Raw genomic sequence first — 24,166 nt, 5'->3', positions numbered from 1 at the left:
AATTATTGTTGAGTCCTCAAAAATTCTTGTGACCATCATTTAATACATGGGGTCTTTTATAAAACCCCATACAAAAACTACAGTATTGTTGAATAAGACTGTCAGGGAGACCATTGTCGAAGACGACTGCATCGAATCAACCTACACCCAAACACTTTATTCAAACATCACTTGCCCACCAGAATAGAATAGGGGATATCACCATTCTGTTTGAACAACCTTTGGTGTACATGGAGAGGAATTGTTTTGATAAGTATGAGCGATTCCACTTCTAAATATTGTAAATAATTGTGTCCATTTTATCAAGGAGATAGACATTCAACAAAACTCTTTTAGTGACATTGTTTTTGTTTTTTAATTTTAATGGTGATTTTCAAGTGCCCTCCAGTGACACCTGTGGTCATAAAGTACTGCTTCACTAGTAAAAATTCCATCATGAAGTAGAGAAAATTCTTGTTATTTGGATGCTGATGCTGCCTTAACACCCAGGCACAGAAATTTGTTCACCTTCAATAATCTTGTATTTTCAAAGCTTGAATCATTTGTCCATGGTAAGAATGTAAATATTTTCCTTGTTGTAAAATGAAAACTTTCACAGCCCGAATTGTCACAGTTAATAAAATATTCTGGGCTAGTATGCTGTGGTTGAGTGGTTAAACCCAATGTTTTGTCCCCATCTGCGGAGGACATTTTCTGGGGATTCACACCCTGGCTTGCTACTGACTACAGCAAAATTTTGCGAGGCATGAATCATCAGATTTTAAAGTGAAATCCATTCGACCACAGCATAATAGCCAGGAATATTTTATTAATTGTGAAATCATTTTCCTTTGTGACATTCCAAGTAAACTGATAGGTGACGTGGTGTTCACAAGTTGTTGCTAAGATGGTGATTGAAGGCATTGTATTTCAATGCTGAAGTGCCTCTTCAACATATTCCAGAGTCCTCACTGTTCTTAGCCATCCTGTACATGCCTGTTTGGCTGCAAACATGCCTGTTTCTTCAAGTAATGATCCCTAAAGGTGTTGACTGCTGATGACCTACTGATTGCAAAATGTTCAACATATTGTTTTCTCGTACCCACAGTGTTGCATTTCACTGCCCTGTAAGCAGTGTGAATTTAGACTTCCTCATTGTTTGTGTACCTGATCACCATGACTCCAGTGTGATACAGTATAAGACAACAAATGCAATAGAGTACAAAAACCAAAACATAACACAGCATCAGCTTTACCGGACAAAACCACACTACTAGACACACCCAAATGTGTTAATTTACCAGCCAAACTTCCACGTACCCATTGGTGATTAACTATCATTTTATGTCTGCATCTCCACATTGGTGTATTTCTGACCTATGGATATCAGGAAGAGTTTGCTCAGTTTGGCAATCCCTACCCTGCTCTGACCTAATCATCAGGTTTTTACATCAAATTTTGTTAAAGAAACATGAAAATTTAGACACTATGTGTGCCATGTATGTTTGAATCACTCAATGCCCTTCTTTATTTATTGATGTAGGTCATTTCTTAATTGTGAGAGTGACTTTGTCCTTTTATGAAGTCCTAGGAAACTGCAACCAGTAATATTCTTACTTTTCCCTGTTGTTTTAAATGTTTTGTATGCACTCTCCCCATATTGAGTTAGTCGAAGTAGAGAGGATAGAAAATGTAGACTGGCAATGGCAAGGAAAGCGTTTCTGAAGAAGAAAAATTTGTTAACATCGAGTATGGATTTAAATGTCAGGAAGTCAAACCAAGTAGCAAGAGTTCAGTCAAAATAAGTGTTTTATATAGTGGACTTAGAATATTGTGTGTCCCAAATATAAATGACGCAGCAATAATGCACCAAACGTCAATCTTAAAACCAAGCACCAGCAGCTCAACATAGTGAGGAGGATTTTATGGTGTGTAATAGTGCTTGTTCTTAGAGTTCATATGACTGTTATACTGTATTTATCTGATTATGAGCTGAGGTTTTTTTCCAAATTAGTCATTCAAAAAATACCGGGTTATTTCTTACATTCACAGATTAAACTATTGCTGCTGAGGTTAACAATTTTTCATTGTTAAATAGAGTATATAGGGGTAGTCTTTCACTTGCAGATGAAGCTCTGGATATTGAGGTCATGTGCAGATTTATTTTGAAGAATTTCGGAAAAGCAGCACTGGGGAAACTATACTCAATTTTGAACAGGTTCAACATCTCCCGATACACCAAAGCGCATGACGTAGTATCAACATTGCTCGAGCAGTCACATGAAATTTGACTTATGCGGCACTAATGCAAGGGATATGTGAGAAACTATGAACTAGCCACTACAACAATCTGTTGCTCTACTTAAAATATGTGACAGTATTGTGAAACACAGGAGGAAATACCACTACATTCTAGCATCTTACAAACTGTTGTATTTGAACAGGTTTGCAATAAAAGTTCTCATACATGTATGGATACTGTGTACAAACATTAATTCTGCTTTTTAAATAAAGAGAACATTCAAAAGAAGAAATGTTGTCCTTCAGAAAACATTACTTGATTCTGAACCCATAGCAATATTTTATTAGATTGTGAGAGATTGCAGTGATTTACTAAGTAGGTTGCAAATCAGAAATTCAGTTGCTGCTCACATATGAGAATACTGGGTAAAAATGTTACCAGCTTTGCAGCATGATTGTGACATTCAGGTGAAACACGAAGGAAAATTAATCCAGAATGATATGTCTGACAAATGAAATCATTCATATTGAACTGACTGTAATTGTTGTGACAGCTGAAACACGAAGGAAAATTAATCCAGAATGATATGTCTGACAAATGAAATCATTCATATTGAACTGACTGTAATTGTTGTGAGAATAAATTACAGTGCAAGAGCCAAGTTGAAGATAGTACCAATAGATGTCAGTAGATCCTGGGCCGAGTGAAAGTAAGAGAATTGGACTGAATCCTGATTGCTCTCTTTTATTTCTGTATTAGTTACTGTTGTTACATATGACTTGCATCCTAGAAGATATTAATGTCTGTTTTTCACATTTGCTCAAGCACAGCACTATGGAAAGTTTTGAAGGGGAACACTGATATCAGTTTGGCTGAGAACTAGAGGAGTTCGAGGAGGGGAGCCATGAGCAGGCAGAAAATTACCTCTTGTTGCCAACCATGTTTACGCTGGCTTTTGAGGAACATCATCCATTTGTAGTTAGAATTAAATTGACATTAAAATTGGACAAATACTCAACAGTAGTAGCCATTTCTGCAGGAGACAGTAAAAATCTAAATAGGGGCAAGTGACATACTTATGTGTTTCACGGTACAATGTTATCGACGCTGACGATGAGGCATGATGGGAACGAACTGGGGTGTCTCAGCTTCTGGTTCTATGCAGCCAATGAGAGAGCAGTGGGTAGATGATATGTTTGGAAGAGACATTGAAACATTCTCAGGTCAGTATAGAAGTGAAATCGAATATGTATGTAGATAGAAACAGCTGTGTTAGGTCCCACAGTAACCATGACCTCAGAAATTGCAACATTTTGGAAGAAACAGCCAAATATTTGTGACAACGAAGATATAAATTTCTCAGCTGTGCCATTATTATTATTATTATTATTATTATTATTATTATTATTATTATTAAAAGTAGTGGCACCACAGTTGACATGGTTAGTAAGCCAAAAGTATAGAAAAGAAAGCAGTCTGCAAATTAATGTAAATGATTTCTTTCAATTTAATTTTGTGTCTCCTTGTTTTATCAAAATGTAGAAAACCAATAAATGGAATTATTTTAGAAGAAGTTAATGTTAAAACTTTTTAGGCTGAATACTTTGTCAGTAAAACAGTTTGTAATTTTGATTAGTCAGAATATACTGAAAATAAATTTTTCTCTAGCTTCTTGAAAAAAAGGATGTGGTCTTATAATCAGGGTCATTTTATACATGTGTAAATATGATAATTGCCCATCTTTTGAGAGCTCACATATCCAGACCAGCTGAGCCAGGACACATCTTAAGAAATGAAACAGTAAAGATCCAAATGTCCAACACCACTTCTTTCAAAAACCAGTTGTCGAATGGAGCACACACAGGTTTATTTGGAAGCTTCAACTCCTGCACAACAGCAACTGCAGATCCTTTTTTATAATGTTCTAGCACAAAAAAATCTTAATTCCCACCTACTAAAAAGTGCTGTCTTTTTGTCAGGGTCTGCTGCAAGCTTTCTTTCACTTGAGCAACGTTTTCTAATTTTTGAACTCATTTGGGATGGTTTTCTAATTATATGTTTTGCTATTTATATTACATTGTCATGGAAAAACTTAAAACACTTTTTGGTCTTCTTTTATTTTGGTCACCCTTTAGTGTGATGTGCATGTGAAAGAAAACAGTTATTGTCTACAGGAGATAAACCTAACAGAATGAATCTTTCACTCTGCAGCAGTTTGCAGCTTTGTGAAATTTTCTGACAGATAAAAGTAAGTGCCATACCAGTATTTGATGTTGGGCCCTAGCCTTTTTTTTGGGCAATCCTCTTACTAGCAGAGTATCCAAACGTGACTCATGAACGGTCTTCACAGCTTCAGTTCTGCCATTGGCTTTAGCCTAACTTCAAACTTCACAGAAGCTCTCAAACATATCTTTCTGAGCCACCACTGCTACAATAATTAATAATGACACACACACACACACACACACACACACACACACACACACACACACAAGTACGTACGTATGTTTGTTTATGAATCTGTGTTACCTGTGGTTTTGAGGGGGTGTGGGGCTAGGATTGTAAACAAATAAAAAAAATACTGGAAGATTGTAGTTTAATATTCTGTGGTTGATGACATCAGTAGAGAGCGAGCACAAGCTCAAGCTGGGGTAGCTTAGGGCAGAACGTAGTAATGATTTTTTTCATTTGATCTGCCCCTACATTTACCAAAAATGTTTGCCAACAGAATGCTGGAATAACCGTGTGTCTGTCTGTGTCGTCTGTCTTATCGTCTGTTGATCGTTTTTATTTTCTGTGGGTGTTTTTAGTATTTGGAAAAAGGGACTGATGACCGTAGCAGTCTGGTCTCTTTAACCCCCACAAACCAACCAACCAATAACCGTGTGTGTGTGTGTGTGTGTGTGTGTGTGTGTGTGTGTGTGTGTGTGTGTGTAGGGGGGGGGGGGGGGGGGTCAATATCAGATTGAACTGGCTGAGTACCTGGGTATATATTTACTCAACTCTTCTATTAGTCCATCTCCTCTTCCCCTTTTTCGCTCCACATTATCACCCCCATCCCAATAGTAAGTTGCTGGTTCTTACCCTTGTGACATTTTTTCTGCATAGTAACTTGTACAATGTTGGGCTGAAATCAGTTCACAAGTTTAGGAGGAGCTTCTTGCCCATAGCTTTGCCCACATACAATCTTTCAACATACACTGGTGTCCAAAATTAAAGCAACAAACTGTTATTTCCCCATCGCATGTCTAATTCACAATATAGTAATGGAGACCATCAACACATGTTGTTAAGATTGTGTTCTGCACAGAAGATGGCATTCCGGTCAGTGGGCAACCACATCAGCAGTGACGTCAGGGCACCCACAATTGCTGTGTACGCAGTCACAGACTGTGCAGTATAGCACAGAGAAGACACTCTGCTGTGGAGGGCCATAGGAAGAATGGAAGCAGGAGAGTCACAACGACTTAATGTGAATCATTCTGTTGTTTCTCAAATGAAGCGACAGTTTATAGAGACAGAAACTGTATTGCAGAGATCAGGACAGGGTCACCCACATGTGACATCAGAAAGAGTGAACTGTTATTAGGCTGTAAGGGCACGGCAGTACCGCCTTAGTACTGCATTACGACTGGCATCTGACCTCACAGCATTCCCTGCATATGTTGTGTCAAGGCAAATGGTGTACAGAAGGCTTTAGCAGAGTGGCCTTTATTATTGGAGACCTGCTTTCCGTTTACGTCTGACGTGTCTTCACAGAAGGAAACATCTAGGGTGGAGCCGTCGACATGCCACCTGGACAGTTGAACGGTGGGACAATGTTCTTTTCACAGTGGAATCCCTTTTTGGTCTTGAGAGTGATTCTCGATGGATTCGCATCTGGAGGACACGTGGAACATGATGGTGTGGGCAGGGATCATGTCGACCACTCAAACACCTCTTCATGAAATTGTATGAGTGAATAAGCAAGATTTAATTGCTGTCAAGTACCATGAGGGGCCCTTGGGATGTCATGCAGGTCGTTGTGAGGTGCTGTGGGCTCAGTCTTCTTATTGATTGAAGATACTGCTCGACCTCATAGAGTGCGGGTGTTTGATGTTTTTTTGGAAACAGAAGATATTGCATGCATGGAGTGGCCTGCTTGTTCTCCCAATTTGAATCCCATATAGCATGTGTGGGATGTGTTAGGGAGATGGGTTGCATCATGTCAGCATCCACCAACCACTCTCTAAGACTTGCACGCAGCTCTGCAGGAAGAATGGACGTTATTGCCTCAATATGAGATTGATGACACCATTTGCAGCATGTCCCGTCATTGTAAGATCTGTATTGATGCCAGAGGTGGTAACACCCTATAGTGTGCACATTAACCAGTTGTCAGAATGTGTGTGCAAATCCATTACATTGGAAAAAAATGAAGAACATTGTTGTCTACCTTTACGCATGTTGCAGTTGATTACATTCTGTATTCTTTACATTGTTTCTACTTTACTATCACCTGTTTATACTGTTTTTGGCAAAATAAACATAATCCTGCAAAATTTCCATTTGTTGTTTTAATTTTGGATGCCAGTGTATATGTAACAAACTATATAACCATCCCGCTTCACACATGAAGCATTAAGTTTCAATTGTCGAACAACTTGTTTGTAATATGTAGTGAGGAGTGAGATAAGGCATGACTGTGTAAATCTGAGTTATGGTGTGCCTCACGTTTGGAAGGAATTTCCAATGAGCAAATTAAGACTTCATGTTATCGGGCCATAGCAAGTCTCTGTTTACAATCTTCATTGGACTGTGGAGAATGCATACTCCTCAGTCTTTTAGCCATTTTGGTATATTCAGAAAGACCTGACCATTCATAAACAAAACTAAATCAAAATGTAATTTGTATGCACCAGAATCAAAAAGCCAACTTAATAAATTCGTTTTTCCTAGCAAAAATAAAAATGAGATCTATCAAAAGAGGCAAAGCAATGTCATTAAGTTTTTAATACATAAAGCAAACTCAGTAAATCCATATATCCCAGCCAAGTAAATTCAGTGGTATTGTATTCATAAGGATAAGACTACGGTGTATAATTCAGTCTCATTAAACTTCCAAAACTACATCTGTCACAGAGTTAAAAAACCTAGCAGTGCTGTCTGTTGGTTCTTTAGTGTACTACGAAACTACTAACAGTGCCATTTATTGTTTCTTTAAAGTACTATGATGTAAGTATTTAACATCCAAACTACTAAGCTGAGCACTCTATTTTAGAGAAAACGTTAAATTATGCAATCTGTCTTTTTTTGTGTGTTTGAATGTTGATTAAATAAAGCCTATGCATTTTCCCAAGCTGTACTCAAGTTTCATTTGGGGACACCTTGAAAATTCAGCTGCTGGTTTTGAGATTAGCGTGTTCAGACAGATGTGATGGTTTTACAGTTTTATTACTAGTATAAATTTTCCTTTTGTTATGCTGATGGTATTGACTTTTTCATGTGAACATTTGTGGGTATGTTTTCATTTTCTTGTATTTTCCATCCTTCCCTAGACAACCTGTTGCAGTTTCTTTGATGGAGTTTTGATTGTTTTATTCTGCAACTTGGTGAATAACAGAACAGCATAGATCTTTGGTTATGCAGTGGAAATCACAATTGTTTGGCATTCCCAGTCACAGTATTTACTTCTCCCCCCCCCCCCCCCCCCCCCACCACCACCACCACCAACTTTTTATTGGGTTCCATTGTAGCTCAGTAAATCAGTAAATATTTTTTTGGGATCTCCAGCTATACCTGGTGCAATGTGTCCCAGTCTGAGGAATTTCTCAGCATGATTCCAAAGCTCCAAATTCTACTCTGTTTCTTTTATTTCTGTGTGATTTTCTGTAATAGTTCCCCTTGTGTTTTACAGCAGAAGACAAGCTAGAGGAAATTTCAATAGTTCAATACTTATTATTATTATTATTATTATTATTATTATTATTATTATTATTATTACTACTACTACTTCATGTGACTCATCAGCCTGGTGCAAGTCTTTTAATTAACGCCACTTAGAAAACTTGCATTTTCCTAACCTACCAGGGAAAGGGGACCAACAGTTTAATGTAGAATCCAAACTACATGTCGTTCTTCATGAATCTTAACAGCATTGAGAGGAGAAGGCTGAATTAAAGGCAGTATTGAGAATGTATTGTTGAAAAGATGTAGCCAAAACCATCTCTGTCACACAGTCAGCTCTGTCTTGATTTTTTAACCCATCTTCATTCCAGTAATTTACAATAAGAACAAAGTTATGTAATCAATAATGTTTGAACATACTTTGCATGCTTACATGTGACTGCTTTCGAGTCCTTTATATCAGAGGAAGATTGATAACATTCATTTAGTTATGCAGATGTGTTCAACAAGAAAAAAAAGAAAATACATAAAAAATGGAGTTACATCCTAAATTTTACTTACAACTTTTGAAAAAAGAAAGAAACAAACAAACAAAGAAATATATTTACAATCAGCCTCCATTAACCATGTAGGTTCCAGCTTTAAATTTATTATTAAGTACATCATCCAGAACCTCTTTACAAGAATAGCAGCAGTTGTTGTATAAACATTATAGAACAAGATTGAAAATCAATGTAAGCAGTAGGATAATCAGATGTTGTTTCAAATTCCACTCATTGTAAAATGTGTGACTATTTCTATGATGTATGTTTTTTGACCACTTTTATGGGAGGTTTCATATGAATCTGAGGTTTAGGTTTGATCACTTGTAGAATAAGATCCTTCGTTTTCGTTATAATAATAGTAGCTACATCATATTTTGTGTCCCTTTTGAGGTATATAGGTATGGATCTGTGTGTGTGTGTGTTTTCTGTACACAGGGTGTCTCATAAGGAATGGTCAGTATTCAGTTATATTATAGAAATGATCATTTGAAGCAAAAATATCAAATAAATGTGGGCTCAAAAATGCAAATGCTGTGAGCACTTGTTCATCTTTGCTACTGTGAAACACCTGTTCCACTGCACACGTGCACATTGTCCTGGCGGTAAGCATTTTAGAGCCCATGTTTATTACACTTTTTTCCCCCCTTCTATACGATACCCTTCATAAAATGTAGAAAGTAAAGAGCTTGCAGAAGAAGAGATTCATTTCACAATATTGTAGTGCTTGTAGCTCTTGAGATATACATTTTAGAGCCAGTGTTTACTTGACCTTTTGTGCTTCAAATGATTATTCCTGTCATATCCCTGAATATTGACCCTACCTCCTGGGACAGCCTGTATGTACTATGTCCAAATGTCCAAGCGCCCTTTGACAAGAAAACCAAGAATAGCAAAATTAGTGTCTTGCAGATACATAATTATTTCTTTGCTTGGTGAAAAACATGATGATGGTGTTGGTATTTCTCCAGCTTTTCCTCTCTAAGTGGTTAGTCAGCAGCTGAGGTGACTATGCAACTATGTAAAAGGCTATCTTCAGCCACCAAGATGAAGCAGTAGACCAAGTGAAGTCTTCCATCCCCATTTCTAACAGGGCAGCTGACTGTGTTGACATCACTGTGATATTTAAGAAGCCAGGTTTGCTTCTTGATGGTTCACAAGGGCTTTATTTGGTCACAGAGCCAATGGCACATTGAATGTAGTGTTTAATAGAGGATGAAAGTGGAAGTGACAAGCCAGGACAAGATGCTCAGTCTGCAGATGATTGCTGGAAATTAGAACTTTGAAGTACATAAGGAAGGGAAGGTACAGGTTTAATGTTGTTTCAGTGATATCATTGGAGATATTGCACAAATACAAATTTGAAAAGGTATTTTCAGAAGTAGAAAAAACTAAATTTGATTGCCCATATTGGGTTTTGAACTTCTTTTCTCTCAAATATGAGTCCATAAGCTTAACCATTATGCATCCACTGTCAGTAAGCTTCACTGTGTTGAGCATTTGAGAACATAAGTGTGTGAACACTAAAGTAAACACTAGCTGATCCCAGTCCCCACTGCCTCCTCTTCTACACTACTTCTGACCTAATAACAACAAATAACAGACTTCTGTCTGTAAATGTCTTAGCAAGAAGAGTCCTGTGCCCTCTGGCTCATCAAGCACGTGTAATTGTCATGACTAGACATATTTCGAATGTGGAGGATAAAGGCATATGATAATCAGAGGGTTAATAATAATCACATCATCATTTGCGCAATTCCTCTGTGCTAGTTACTGTGAGCTGCTTTCTAAATTGCAATATTTTGTATAATTCTTCTGTAATCTTGATACCTTGTGAGATCTGTATATAAAATGTGTAGCTCTTTGTTTCTGCATGAGCCCCTTTAACAATGACCCTGTTACAGGACATCTCACATATGTTGGTTTTTTCCCTTTTTTCCTTGTTATCAGTTTCTTTTTTCACGATTACTTTAGTGAAGAAATGTGAATTTGTTGTTACTTTTTCAGTACCCAAGATAGTAGTGCAAGTACTAAGCAAGTATTAAATGGAGCAGAATGGCAAACCTTCCCATTTTGATCCTAGAGGCTCTTCAAAGGGATATTCCCTTCATGTAAAAAAATGTTTGTAGTGTTTATAAGAAACAAAACATGTATGCTACCCAGCATGTTGTATACAGAGGGCAGTAACAATACGTTAAGGGAAAAGAGAGAGAGAGAGAGAGAGAGAGAGAGAGAGAGAGAGAGAGAGAGAGAGATATTTCATGCATATCTCTCTCCTTTATTTGTGTAGAGAGACATTTTTTAATTACATTAGATATTTAAAAATCTATTTGCTCTCCAGGAAATGCTATGGGTTATGTGCAGATGATAAGATCGGGTGGACTTCATTGCTGCTCAAATGCTACAAGCTTTATACCTGATCTGGATGATGTTGTGAACTTTGAAGATCTCTGTGAAGAAGAAGGCTTGTCTCGTGAATGTTGTGAAGCTGCTAAGAGACTTGATCAAGTTATTAGTAATTTGACAAGAAACTTTGCTGAAGGAACAGAATACTTCAAGGTTAGAACTTGATCTTCTCAAGTGACAAATTATTCTGATATAATGTAACTAAATTTGAAGATTAAGTAATTTTAAATATCTGAAATTTTTTGTCTGTCTTTGTTATGCTGCTGTATGTTAAGATTGCCGAAATTGTTGGTCAGTCATGCAACCATTTATTTATTTTTCTTTTTAAAATTCAGTCTTGATCGCACCACGTATGCTACAAGCAAGAACATAGGTGACCAGTTTTGGTCATATCACATGACCATCATCAGACCTGTAATTTAATTTAGAAAGTAATAGAAACCTTACTAGATTGACAATAAAATATGACAAAATACTTATAAGGATAAAATACAATAAGACTTGTTATACCCATGGCATCCTTCGAAGATGGTAGGTGAAGCACTCTCCTCAGCTGCTGTTATGTCAACTGGTGCCAGCAAGTGACGGGCATATGCTCAGATATGAAGATGTTCCGCCTACCTCTTCTCCCTCTAACTCACGTCAACCAATCAGTGTAAAACAGGTTCACATAATCGTAAAAAAAAGGTAGAATAATAACATAAAAATATTTATGTATAAAATATTTCTTTACAACCATAGAACTATTTAAATATTGTATAAAATATCAATTAAAGGCTTTAAAATAGCTGTACAGATGATGTATACTCAGTGTGCCCTCTATCTATGGGCTAAAGTGGTACTACCACAATGGTTTCAAAGTCAACGATGTTGTGAAGGTCTTTGGCATTGCAGCATCATATCGCTATGTGAGTTGTGACTTGACTGCAAGTATACATCTTTGCTTGATTCAGTCCGTCTGTCTTATATTAAATTTATTTGCCACTGGTGATATATGTAATAATGGAATGATCAGCTGCAGAGTGCTATAATATTACATACACTTTTTTAATATGTCATAAAACTTATTTATTAAAAATTGACTCATATTTCGTAATATTTCCAATTGGAAGTTTAAGATTGTGTGATAAACATTTACATTCTGTTCTAAGGTACATTTCTGCCATGGATACAACTGGGTCCTATGATTTTCCGAACAAAAGAGTACATACGTATTCATAGAATTTTGTCAAAGAGATCATAAAAATGTTTTTCTAGAAAATCCAACTGTTCATTGAGGAGCACTGACGGTTCATCTCTATAATGGACATATATCTCGATCTCTTCCAAAATATTTAATAATATGCCTTTATTAGCATAATGAAGGACTTGCAAATTCTGTTGTACCGTCCCTTTGGCATGCTTATTAAAAGTTATGTGATGGCCGAAGACTGATTTTGCTCATGCGGTACCTGATGTATGTTCTTTGTATCTTATAGTAAAGCTCTGGCCTGTTTGGCCAATGTTTATTAAAATTGTTCATTTGTGTATGTTTGGTGTAGTCGTTAGTCACTTGTTTAGTAATCAGCTGAAAGTGAATTAAAGCAGGTATGCAGTGTAGAAGCATCACTGATTTATAAGTTTATCTATTTCACTTGTTGCTTTAATAATATACGATAATGATGGAAACTGAAAAAATGAGGCCTTCCGTGGTGGTCTCACAGTTCTAGGCACTCAGTCCAGAACCGCGCGACTGCTACGGTCACAGGTTCGAATCCTGCCTCGGGCATGGATGTGTGTGATGTCCTTAGGTTAGTTAGGTTTAAGTAGTTCTAAGTTCTAGGGGACTGATGACCACAGAAGTTAAGTCCCATAGTGCTCAGAGCCATTTGAACCATTTTGAAAAAATGAAACACCACTGCAGCGCTATGGTCAATATTGCTGCAGTGGTGTAATGGTCAGCATTTCTGCCTAGTAAGCAAGAAGACCCGGATTTGAGTCCCAGCCGCCACAGAAATTTTAATTCATTTCTTCAGCTTCCCTCATTATCGCAGATAAAGATGAGACTAAATGTCTTGCAGTTGTTTTAAGCTTCATGTTATCTTCACACTTGCATAACCATTTGTACCTATAATATAGTGTGTTACCATATTTTTATTGTTATTTCCTGTTACCATAATTGACAGTTCTATGTTTTCTCATGTTAGGTTGTATATGTTGGCAGAAAGTGGACAAATTACAGCAGCACTTCACAGGATGTTATGCTACATATATCCACACTGAAAAGTAGTACATTCACAAGAATGAAAAATGCTGTTTAAAAAAATCAAATTACAGCAGTGGACATAGCAGATATCACACAAGTACACTACTGGCCATTAAAATTGCTACACCAAGAAGAAATGCAGATGATAAATGGGTGTTCATTGGACAAATATATTATACTAGAACTGACATGTGATTACATTTTCACGCAATTTGGGTGCATAGATCCTGAGAAATCAGTACCCAGAACAACCACCTCTGGCCGTAATAATGCCTGGGCGTTGAGTCAAACAGAGCTTGGATGGCGTGTACAGGTACAGCTGCCCATGCAGCTTCAACACGGTACCACAGTTCATCAAGAGTAGTGACTGGCATATTGTGACAAGCCAGTTGATTGGCCACTATTGACCAGACATTTTCAGTTGGTGAGAAATCTGGAGAATGTGCTGGCCAGGGCAGAAGTCGAACATTTTCTGTATCCAGAAAGGCCTGTACAGGACCTGCAACATGAGGTCGTGCATTATCCTGCTGAAATGTCGGGTTTCGCAGGGATCGAGTGAAGGGTAGAGCCACGGGTCGTAACACATCTGAAATGTAACGTCCGCTGTTTAAAGTGCCGTCAATGCGAACAAGAGGTGGCAGAGACTTGTAACCAATGGTACCCCATACATCACGCCAGGTGATACGCCAGTATGGCGATGACGCATACATGCTTCCAATGTGCATTCACCGCGATGTTGCCAAACACGGATGTGACCATCATGACGCTGTAAACAGAACTTGGATTCATCCGAAAAAAAGATGTTTTGCCATTAGTGCACCCAGGTTCTTCGTTGAGTACACCATCGCAGGTGCTCCTGTCTGTGATGCAGCATCAAGGGTAACCGCAGCCGTGGCCTCCAAGCTGATAGTCCATGCTGCTGCAAACATCGTTGAACTGTTGGTGCAGATGGTTGTTGTCTTGCAAATGTCGCCATCTGTTGACTCGGGGATCAAGACGTGGTTGCACGATCTGTTACAGCCATGCGGGTAAGATGCCTGTCATCTCGACTGCTAGTGATACGAGGTCGTTGGGATCCAGCACGGCGTTCCGTATTACCCTCGTGAACCCACCGATTCCATATTCTGCTTACAGTCATTGGATCTCGACCAATGCGAGCAGCAATGTTGCGATACGATAAACCACAATCGTTATAGCCTACAATCCGACCTTTATCAAAGTCGGAAACGTGATGGTATGCATTTCTCCTCCTTACACGAGGCATCACAACAACGTTTTACCAGGCAACGCCGCTCACCTGCTGTTTGTGTATGAGAAATCGGTTGGGAACTTTCGTCATGTCATTATGTTGTAGGTGTCGCCACCGGCACCAACCTTGTGTGAATGCTCTGAAAAGCTAATCATTTGCATATCACAGCATCTTCTTTCTGTCAGTTAAATTTTGCATCTGTAGCAAGTCATCTTCGTGATGTAGCAATTTTAATGGCCAGTAGTGTATAAGCTGTAGCACAAAATAAATATTCTTGAATCTCTTACTACAAAATGTGTGAAGCTGCAGGTACTGCTTATAGTTACAAATGTTCATTCAGAAAGAGTCGAAGTGTGTTACCTCTTTGACTTCATTGAAATGCATCTCTGGTGTAGAATCAAACTGCTAATTTACGTTTCCATCACAGGAAGAGGATGCATCATCCAACTGATTACCAAATAGTCTGAGTAGTGCTTCTAAAATGCCTCATATAAAACTATTAAATATATGATGCAGCATTGCCTATTGATCTTCAAATTCATTTCATTTCAGTGAAAAGTGTTGAGAGACAAATTGGTCAGTGTAAGATTATTTTGCATGTTATTGAGCTAACTTGTTCAGTCAGTATAAACACAAGTAAATTGTACATGGCTGTAAATGAATGACGTAGTGCATTTGTGATGGTGGTGTGCAAGTAAGAAGGTGGTCACTTGATGTTCTCTGTGCAGAGAGAGACCTGGTATACCTTCTAATGGCAGATATGTGCTCTGTCTGTGTACCACACCACAAACTCTAGCCATTGCTAGAAAATTGCAATGTTGGGGGAAGGGCCATGTTTGGCTAGTGTTTCTGCTTCTGATTCGGTCCAGGAAAATTTGTATGCTTCAAAAACTGTCAGTCACTTGTTAACGTAATACTTGTACTTTTTTTATGCCACCCCCAATGTGCACTACAGTGGCTAAACTTTTTTACCATACCTAAAAACACAAAAATTGATGCTAAATATTCTATGCACACTTCAAAGCATGTGCAACAGACACACACTGCAGAAAGACACTGTTGACTGTTGTGTAACATGTGGTAACACTTTCCCTTGCTTCTACACATAACCTGTCAGGATTTCCAGGATGGTGGTTCATATTCTGTCAGGCCACCACGATTTAAGTTTTTTGCAGTGTTTCTAAATTGCTTCAAGCAAATGTCAGGATGGTTCCTTCAATAAAATCTCTACTGACCCCCCAACCCCCCTCCCGGTCCTCTCCTCACCAAAGATCTGTGTTTATTCTCCGTATGTATGGACGATGATTTTCCTTGAATTAAGCTGACAAATCCTATATCATTGAAAGATGTAATCAGTTGTGCTAATACCAAAATATTTCAGCAGTCACAAAATTCTGTAGTATATTAATATGCATTAGTTTGAAGAGAGAACAAAATTCATAACAATATATGCAAAGAGTTTAACTACAATGTAAAATTAGACTTGACTCTGTGAAAGAACTATTTGGATTGTTGTGGGAATTAACTGTATTTTATAGTCAAAACAGGTTTTCTGAATGATAACAATCAGCTCTACTGTAGTACACTATACTCACTTGAAAATGGCTACACAGTAGAAACTGTGTGGCAATGGCGATTCCAAAACAAAAGGATAGCATAATGTAACAAACAACATCCAGTATGACAGTGTACTATCATTCAGAAATTAACTATATCTGTACTGGAGTCAAACTGAGTGCAGCATATTTTTGGCAATAAAACAAATGTAGTTTAGTGAGTACCAGAGTATCAGAACAACCTCAAAAAAATCATGTAATAATACATAACAAGCATTTATCAGTGGGCTGAATGTGTGATATGTGTTCGCAAGTGCCTCTGGATCTTTTGAGCATGGTAAGACTCAAAATAGTGGTTAAATAACACACCAATAACACAGTAAATTAGTGATACCTTGAAATTTATGGAAAGTTCTGGCTGAGAAGTAAGAATTATTTAGGAATGAAGGAGACAACTCAGCTTGATATCTTGAAATGTTTTTTTAATGTTTGATGAAAAATTCAAAATCTTGTATCATTCAATGTGTGTGTTTTATAGTGTGGTTTTCTGTCTACCCACATTCCATTACATTTATTTTTGTATAAAGTATACATTCTTATTTCTGTAATTTTTTTTTTATTTTTTTAGCTTCTGGTAGATGTATTTGCACCTACTTTTCGGGATCCAAAAAACATTCACCTGAGGAATTTTTTTGCCATAATTCCACCACTTACCATCAACTTTATTGAACATTCCATAACTTCTAAAGAGAAGATGAGTAAGAAGAACAAAGTTGGAGCAGCCTTCACTGACGATGGTTTTGCCATGGGTATGTCCTTGTAAATTCTGAAGCTTATAGTAATTACTACATTCTGTTTCCTTTCATTTTCTGTAATTACTGTGAGGTTGAAATATTGTTTTCTGAACTCTGTACTGATGCAGACATTTGACAAATACACTGTACTATAATTTCTAAGAACTTGTTGGAAGCATTTCATATTCATCATACAGTTATGGAATTAACCATAGTGAGTTTGCTACTTCAATAAAATCAAGCTGGGCCAATTTGTGAGGAAGTGATGTACTAGGTTGTAGAATGCCAATTCTGAAGCAATAGATGTGGAAAAAATGCCCAAAAGTGGTCCTGGAAGATATGTACCATTGCAAGATAAAATTATTTAGGTTTCTGTTTTTATGCCCAAACATGTTTCCATAGCTACTGCATCATCTATGTTGGCAGCTTGTGTATTTTCAGGGCTGAAATTTTATTCAAGACTTCAGCATGCTTGAACAAAACTTAATATTAATGATCAATGAGCATACAGTGAAGAAGACCCAAGTGCGTGTGAAAATATTTGAGATATGAAAACAAAAAGTGTTTCTTCCAAAGTAGTTTATCCAGCATCCAAACAATTGGGACAAGTAGCTATTTGGCTCCATAATGATTGTATATGTTCAGCCAGAGGTCAAGAATAAAATTGAGAATTTACATTGCCAGACTTCTTGGTGCAATAACTAAATAATAATAATAATAATAATAATAATAATAATAATAATTGTTGCTGTTGATAATGATGATGACGATGTTACTGCTACTGCTACTCCACTATTATAATTTCAATGAATAGCAATTAAGATTCCATGTTTGAACGAAATACTTTGTGACTACTTCATATAATTTTTTTATGTAGTAACACAGTTTTTTTTATATCCTTATGATTATTCATCTTGTTGCTTTGATTGACAGAAATATAAGCATAATGTTTTTCTCATCAAGATGATATGTTCGTGATATCATAAATATTGCAAATTCCACATGACACAATTTCATGTATTGAAGTAAAGAACTTAAGACACCCCACCCTAAGTACACCAGCCATTGCATACACGACTTTCAATAAGTGAAATTTACCTGTAAAAGACATCATATTCCCTAGCATGAGCAACAAAATGCTGACGATGGATTATGTGATAGTAATCACACATGTGAGGCTATACTGTAATGTAATGAATCCATGGCAGTTTCTGCTGTCTTATACTACTCTGTTGACAAGATGGCTTCCTAAGACAGTTGTGTATGCAAGTCATTGTATAGTCAGTTTCATGTCATGTCATTGTTGTATATTTGAGTCTATCTATGATTTATTTTTTTATCTGTTTCACACTATATCACTGCTGCATGCAATGTCCTGTGTTTGGAGACTTCTGGTTGCTAAATGACACACTTCTGTGGAAGTTAACACCATTTTCCCTAGAGTGTTTTCATAAATGTTAATTATATGAGTTAATATAAAAATACAGTAATGGTGTTTACTGTGAAATATTGTTTGACTTCGTTGTGGCCTACATTTTATACTGGAACAGAAAGTTAAGTACAGTATTGATATTATTAGCCTGTTACCAGTAACAGTGTTCTAGCTAGTTTTGTGGGGAAAAAAGTAAAGATGAAGCTACAAACATTCATATATGGAAAGCGCCAGTAGATAGGCACAATGAATAAAACACACAAACACACACACAGAATTTCGAGCTTTCGCAACCGGCGGCTGCTTCGTCAGGAAAGAGGGAAGGAAAAGGAAAGATGAAAGGATGTGGGTTTTAAGGGAGAGGGTAAGGAGTCATTCCAATCCCATTTCCGCTCCCGGGATTGGAATGACTCCTTACCCTCTCCCTTAAAACCCACATCCTTTCATCTTGAGTGTTATTTTATTGTGCCTGTATACCGGCGCTTTCCCGCTTGGTAAGCCTTGGAATCTTTGTTTTTAATATATTTTTCCCATGTGGAAGTTTCTTTCTATTTTATATATATATAATCTTGATAACATCAGGTTTGTTAACAGGACCAGTACATTAATTGATGGTACCAATAGTCTTTCATCTATTTGGCTATCTGCATACATGTGGCCAGAAACCATAATTTTGCTTTTCTTCTTAATTTTTTGCGTATTTGGAAATAATTTCTTCCTAAAATTGATATTGTTGTTTTTTTTTTAATTATAGGAATAGCGTACATTTTAAAACTCCTGGATCAGCACGCGGAGTTTGATTCTTTACATTGGTTTCAGTCTGTAAGAGAGAAATATAGTAAAGACAAAGCAGCACTTACAGGTGAGAATTCAGTGGTTTCCAAAGATGATGAAAAGTTGCAGCAGACTATGACATTGACAGCAAAACGACTTGATGCATACAAGCAGGTTAGTGTCATTTGTAATTCATCTTTTGGTTCTTGCATGTTGTACTAAAAATTTGGATTGTGCAGTTATGTCAAAGTAGGTTGTATGCAAAATTCACCAATTTCAGTGAACCATTCAAAATATGTGATGCTACTCTTTCACTTTCCATACCTCAGTTCTTCCTCTGAATGTTCTCCCTTTCCCCTTTCATACACACATTTTGCATACTTTGGATCTCACTCCATAACATTATCTGGCAAGTATCCAAATTATCTGATGTAGATTTTCTGCTTTCTGTAACTAGTTCTCTGCTATTTACAACTTAATATTGTCTACATTCCACAAGAAACAAACTATGTTATGTTAATCATAGATAGATAACAGGATATTTAGAATACAGATAAAGAACAACAAAATGTGAGTTGTATGTAAAACAGTAAAAAGGAAGCCTGCTCTTCATTGCATTAGTCAAGGCACTGAAAAGAGAGGGGGGTACCAAAAGTTAGAGATTTTAGCCTGAAAAGTTAAGTATTGAACTAAACTGCTTTCTAAAAGAATCCTTTTTCCTTCTGGAAAACCCCTCCCTCACTTCAAGGGGAAAACTAATTGGAAATATTTTTGTTTCCTCAGAGACTGGAGTGGCTTTCCTTTGCATATTGTGTTACACCTTCAACTGTATCTGATTAGTGCAGGTGTCTGTGATAGTGTATGTAAAGTGTAGTGTAATGCAGTGTTTTATCTGTGCTATGCATTGTACTACCACAGCTCTTAATACGGTAAAGTGTATCTAAAACACTACCTCAGCTGCTGTTAATAATTCTTTAATGTACACTATATCGGCATCTGCTTATGTACTCCACATGCCATCATATGATGCTTGGTGGAGGAGTACTACCAGTTCTTGCCTTTTCTATTCCATGACTGTCTGTATATCTCTGTACAAGCTGTGGTTTCCCTATCATGGTTTCATGGTCATTATGCAAAATGTTTGTTGGTAGCAGGAGAATCATTTCGCAGTCAGCCAAAAATGCCAGTTCTCTAAATTTTCTCAATAGTGTCTTGTGAAAAGAATGCCCTCTTCTCTTCAGGGATTCCCATTTTAGTTCATGAAGCACCTCTATAATACTCGTGTGTTTGATCACACATACCAGCAACTAGCAACACACCTGTGACTTGCTTCAATGTCTTCCTTTAATCCAAGTGGGCAATCCCCAACACTTTAACAGTAGTCTAGAATGGGTCATATCTCCTGTGTAGAAGAGGTTCACTTTTCTAAATTCTCCCAAGAAACAGAAGTCTACCATTCAACTTCCTTACTATAAACTGTCTGCGCTTGTTCCATTTCATGTCACTTTACAATGTTATGCCTAGACACTTAACTGACATGACTGTGGGAAGCAGCACACTATGAGCAGTTTATTCGAATATTACAGGAGTCCACCCCGCCCCCCCTCCCCCTTACTTGTCTGCGTTACCTTAAATTTTTATACATTTAGAGCAAGCTGTCATTCATCACACCAAATAGAAACCTCGTCAAAGTTATGCTGTATCACCCTGCAGTCACTCAGCAACAGCACTTTCCTGTACATTGCAGTGTCATGCCCACTGGGGGCCAAACCGCACAATACCCCTGGATTCGGTGGGGTGAGTGGACTGCTGTAGCCTGTTGAGGAGTTGTGAACCACTGAGGGCTATGGTGGGAACGAAGTCTCTCCATCATTTCCAGGTCCCCAGTTCAATACAATACAATACAAATACATGGTAAAAAGTCAAATTCTTTGTATGGGACATTCCATAAAAAAGAAACTAAGCAATTTAATTGCGCACTGTTGGTATTCTTTGTATGTGGATGAGAGTACTAATCGAACAGATATTAGTAAGCTACTTATTTTTATTTGCATAATAATTGACGATGTTTCTGTACTTGAAGCGTTATTCACTTTAGTTTCATTGCTCAGAACAACTTGTTTCAAAATTTTAATGTAGCTTACAAGGGGACCCTCCATACTGTAAATCACGGATTTTGATGCGCTTCAAATATGTTGTAGATGCACTTACCCTGAGGACCTGGCTATCCGGTTTTTTAGTGGCAGACCTTAGTTTTTGAACAAATAGATTTTGAAGTTCATTGCACACTTTGTATACCCATAAAATTACATATATTTCAAGTAAGTAAGCATAGCGCAGCGGTAAAGGTTCAGGGCTACCATGCTGTAGGTAGGATAAGGTGTGCAAAATTATAAACATATATTGTTATTAATTTTTTCAAATATTCATTCCGTTTGTGGTTCTCATCATATTCTCCCAATTCATCTTCTTCGTTGAAATCTATAAGTTCATCATCAATAATGATCTGTCTTTTGACCACGAGATCCTTTATTGTGATCCATATCTCATCGCCAATTGCAATGGAATTGGCAGAAATCACGCTAGGCGGTGTATTTATTATAAGATTCAAATTGCAGAGTAAATTTTCAGCGTATTTAATGGCATTTGTGATTTCGCTTTTTGATTCTTCGTTCAACTCCTCTACTTGTGGATCTTCTTCTGGCTGCACTACTGCAGAAACATTTGGTTCTTCCATTTCACAGAATTTTTCTAACACATGGCACTAGAGATGCTTTGTGAGCAACTGACTCTGTAGTTAGATGCGAATATAAAGGAATGAAACTCGCATTCTCATTTGCCTAGGAGCTGGGGTTCCTGTTATGGCTAATGATATTCACGGGAGAGGGGATGGTAAGGGGCGGAGATTGATTTCAGATAATACAAGAAGCGACCATTGTACAAACATTTGGAACTCCAACTGCAAACCACAAACAGAATGAATATTCTAAAAAGTTAATAACTGTATACATCTTTATAATTTCGCACTCCTTACACTGTTTGTTGATGTTCTTTGAAATAAAATTGAAAAATTTGGTCGATTTTGAAAAAAAAAGTGCACGAGCAGGATTCGAACATGGTACCTCCAGAGCGGTAGCCCTGAACCTTTACCACTACGCTACACTGACTTGCTCAAAATATATGTAATGTTACGCACATATAAAGTGCGCAATGAACTTCAAAATTGATTTTCTCAAAATCCAAGGCCTGTCGCTATAAAACTGGATAGCCATATACTCAGGTTAAGTGCCTCTACAACATATTTGAAATGCATCAAAATCTGTGATTTACAGTATGGAGGGCGCCCTTGTTAGAAGCATGTTGACAAAATTGGTGCTTATAAAAAATATTGTGCAGTTTGTACAGATGCTGCGTCAGGTACGGTCGGTAGCAAAAATGACTTCATTGCTCAGTTAAGGAAAAAGGGAATAATTTGTTTAACTTTTCGTTGCATTATTCATCAGGACGCACCATGTAGGAGCACTTTGTGGGTAAAATGTCGTAATATCAAAATATGTAATGAAAATTATGAATATAATATGCAGAGGAAATCGATCACTTTCTCATATAAAATCTAAATAATTATGTTTTATGGATATTAATGGTTTTCCGTATATAAAGTATCCAGCCAGCTGCGTGCATAAGTTTAATGTAAAAACCTTCACCAGGTTTTGATACCTCTAAGTGTGACTTTGTCAGAAGGAAGCCACCTACATGTTTAAACATAACATCTAAAATATTTAATACTTGACCATACTGAAAAGGAGAACATGGAATAAAATTGGTACTTACATAAATTATATTATGTTAAAATAGTGTCATGTGTGATGAGCAAGGGGCTGAAGTCCAACAGTGGAAAATACAAAGTCCTCAGTGGGAACAGTAAAAATTGTTACAATAGGTACAGCTTGTTAAAAGAACAGACATTAGACTGAACATTTTGCAACTAGTTACACTCCACTTGCAGGGTGCCAGTAGCATGATATATGCTCAACTGTTTGAAATATGTAACTGTTACAGTAATACATGAGTCTGATACATTTTTAGAGGTTTTAAAAAAAAGTCATTGTGTGTGGTATAAGAAACAGGATGTTTAAAAGATACACAAGGAGTAAAATAATTTTAATAAAAATAGCTATGACAATACATATCAAAAATGAGTAAAATGATTGCTTACAAATATGTGTTGAGAACAAAGAATCCACTGTAGCAGGATTTTTATCAAGATGTTACAACAAGGAAAAGGGAGGAAATATTCTTTACACGAACTATACAAAACAGGATGTGGTACGCAGTGCCTTCTGGTGTACACTCGGGAAGCAAGTACAGATTCCATAAAACATAGGGAGATACTGCGGTTGTGAACTGGAAGTGAGCGGAAACATGAACCAACGAATCATAAAGTTGCGAACAGTGGATTAAAGGTGTTAGCTTCTGTTTCGTAACTATAGTTATTTCTGTAAGATGAGGCCATTTTTACTGATCATATGTCTAAAGATCTCAAGTTCTTGTAAGACAATTGTTTCGTAACTATAGTTCTTTGTGTAAGATGAGGCCATGGTTACTGATCATATGTCTAAAGATCTCAAGTTCTTGTAAGACATAAAGTTTCCACCCTTTCTTCTCTCTATTCTCTCTGGATTGTGTCTGAAGATTAATAAATTCTCTGTGAAACTGGAATTCTCAACATTAGTACCTATATTACCTAGCAAGTCTTCCTTATATCTTATGTCAAAAGCCATACCGGTTTGTGCGATAGAAAACACTGGACAACTGTCACAAGTGATTTTGTAAACTCCTGAGTTACGTAAAGGGTCATTTTTGTTTTTAAATTATGGATTAAATCTTTTTTTTAAAACTATTATTCGTGTAGAAAACAATATTACAGCCATATTTTTTACCTAACAGATGCTGAATCGTTTACAATACATTACCTAAATAAGGTATTGAAATACCTAGTTAATTCATGGTACCCCTTGCTGTGTTTCTTCATGGAAAGATTAAAAAATCATACATCTTCCA

At 37.1% G+C, this 24,166-nt stretch overlaps 1 protein-coding gene across 1 annotated transcript in view; it reads left to right on the top strand.

The window, feature by feature from the left end:
• Positions 1–24,166, top strand: part of LOC126298010 (WASH complex subunit 4) — a 179,889-nt gene that overhangs the window by 131,419 nt on the left and 24,304 nt on the right. The window contains exons 16-18 of the mRNA XM_049989329.1: positions 10,991–11,208; positions 16,734–16,914; positions 19,086–19,279. Coding sequence (XP_049845286.1) covers positions 10,991–11,208; positions 16,734–16,914; positions 19,086–19,279 — 593 coding nt within the window. The remainder of the gene's footprint in view (positions 1–10,990; positions 11,209–16,733; positions 16,915–19,085; positions 19,280–24,166) is intronic.

The sequence above is a fragment of the Schistocerca gregaria genome, chromosome X (genome assembly GCF_023897955.1).
Source record: "Schistocerca gregaria isolate iqSchGreg1 chromosome X, iqSchGreg1.2, whole genome shotgun sequence".
In the NCBI taxonomy this organism is placed as follows: Eukaryota; Metazoa; Arthropoda; class Insecta; order Orthoptera; family Acrididae; genus Schistocerca; species Schistocerca gregaria.
The sequence above is the reverse complement of the archived record's forward strand: the minus strand, read 5'-3'. Positions and strand labels throughout refer to the sequence as shown.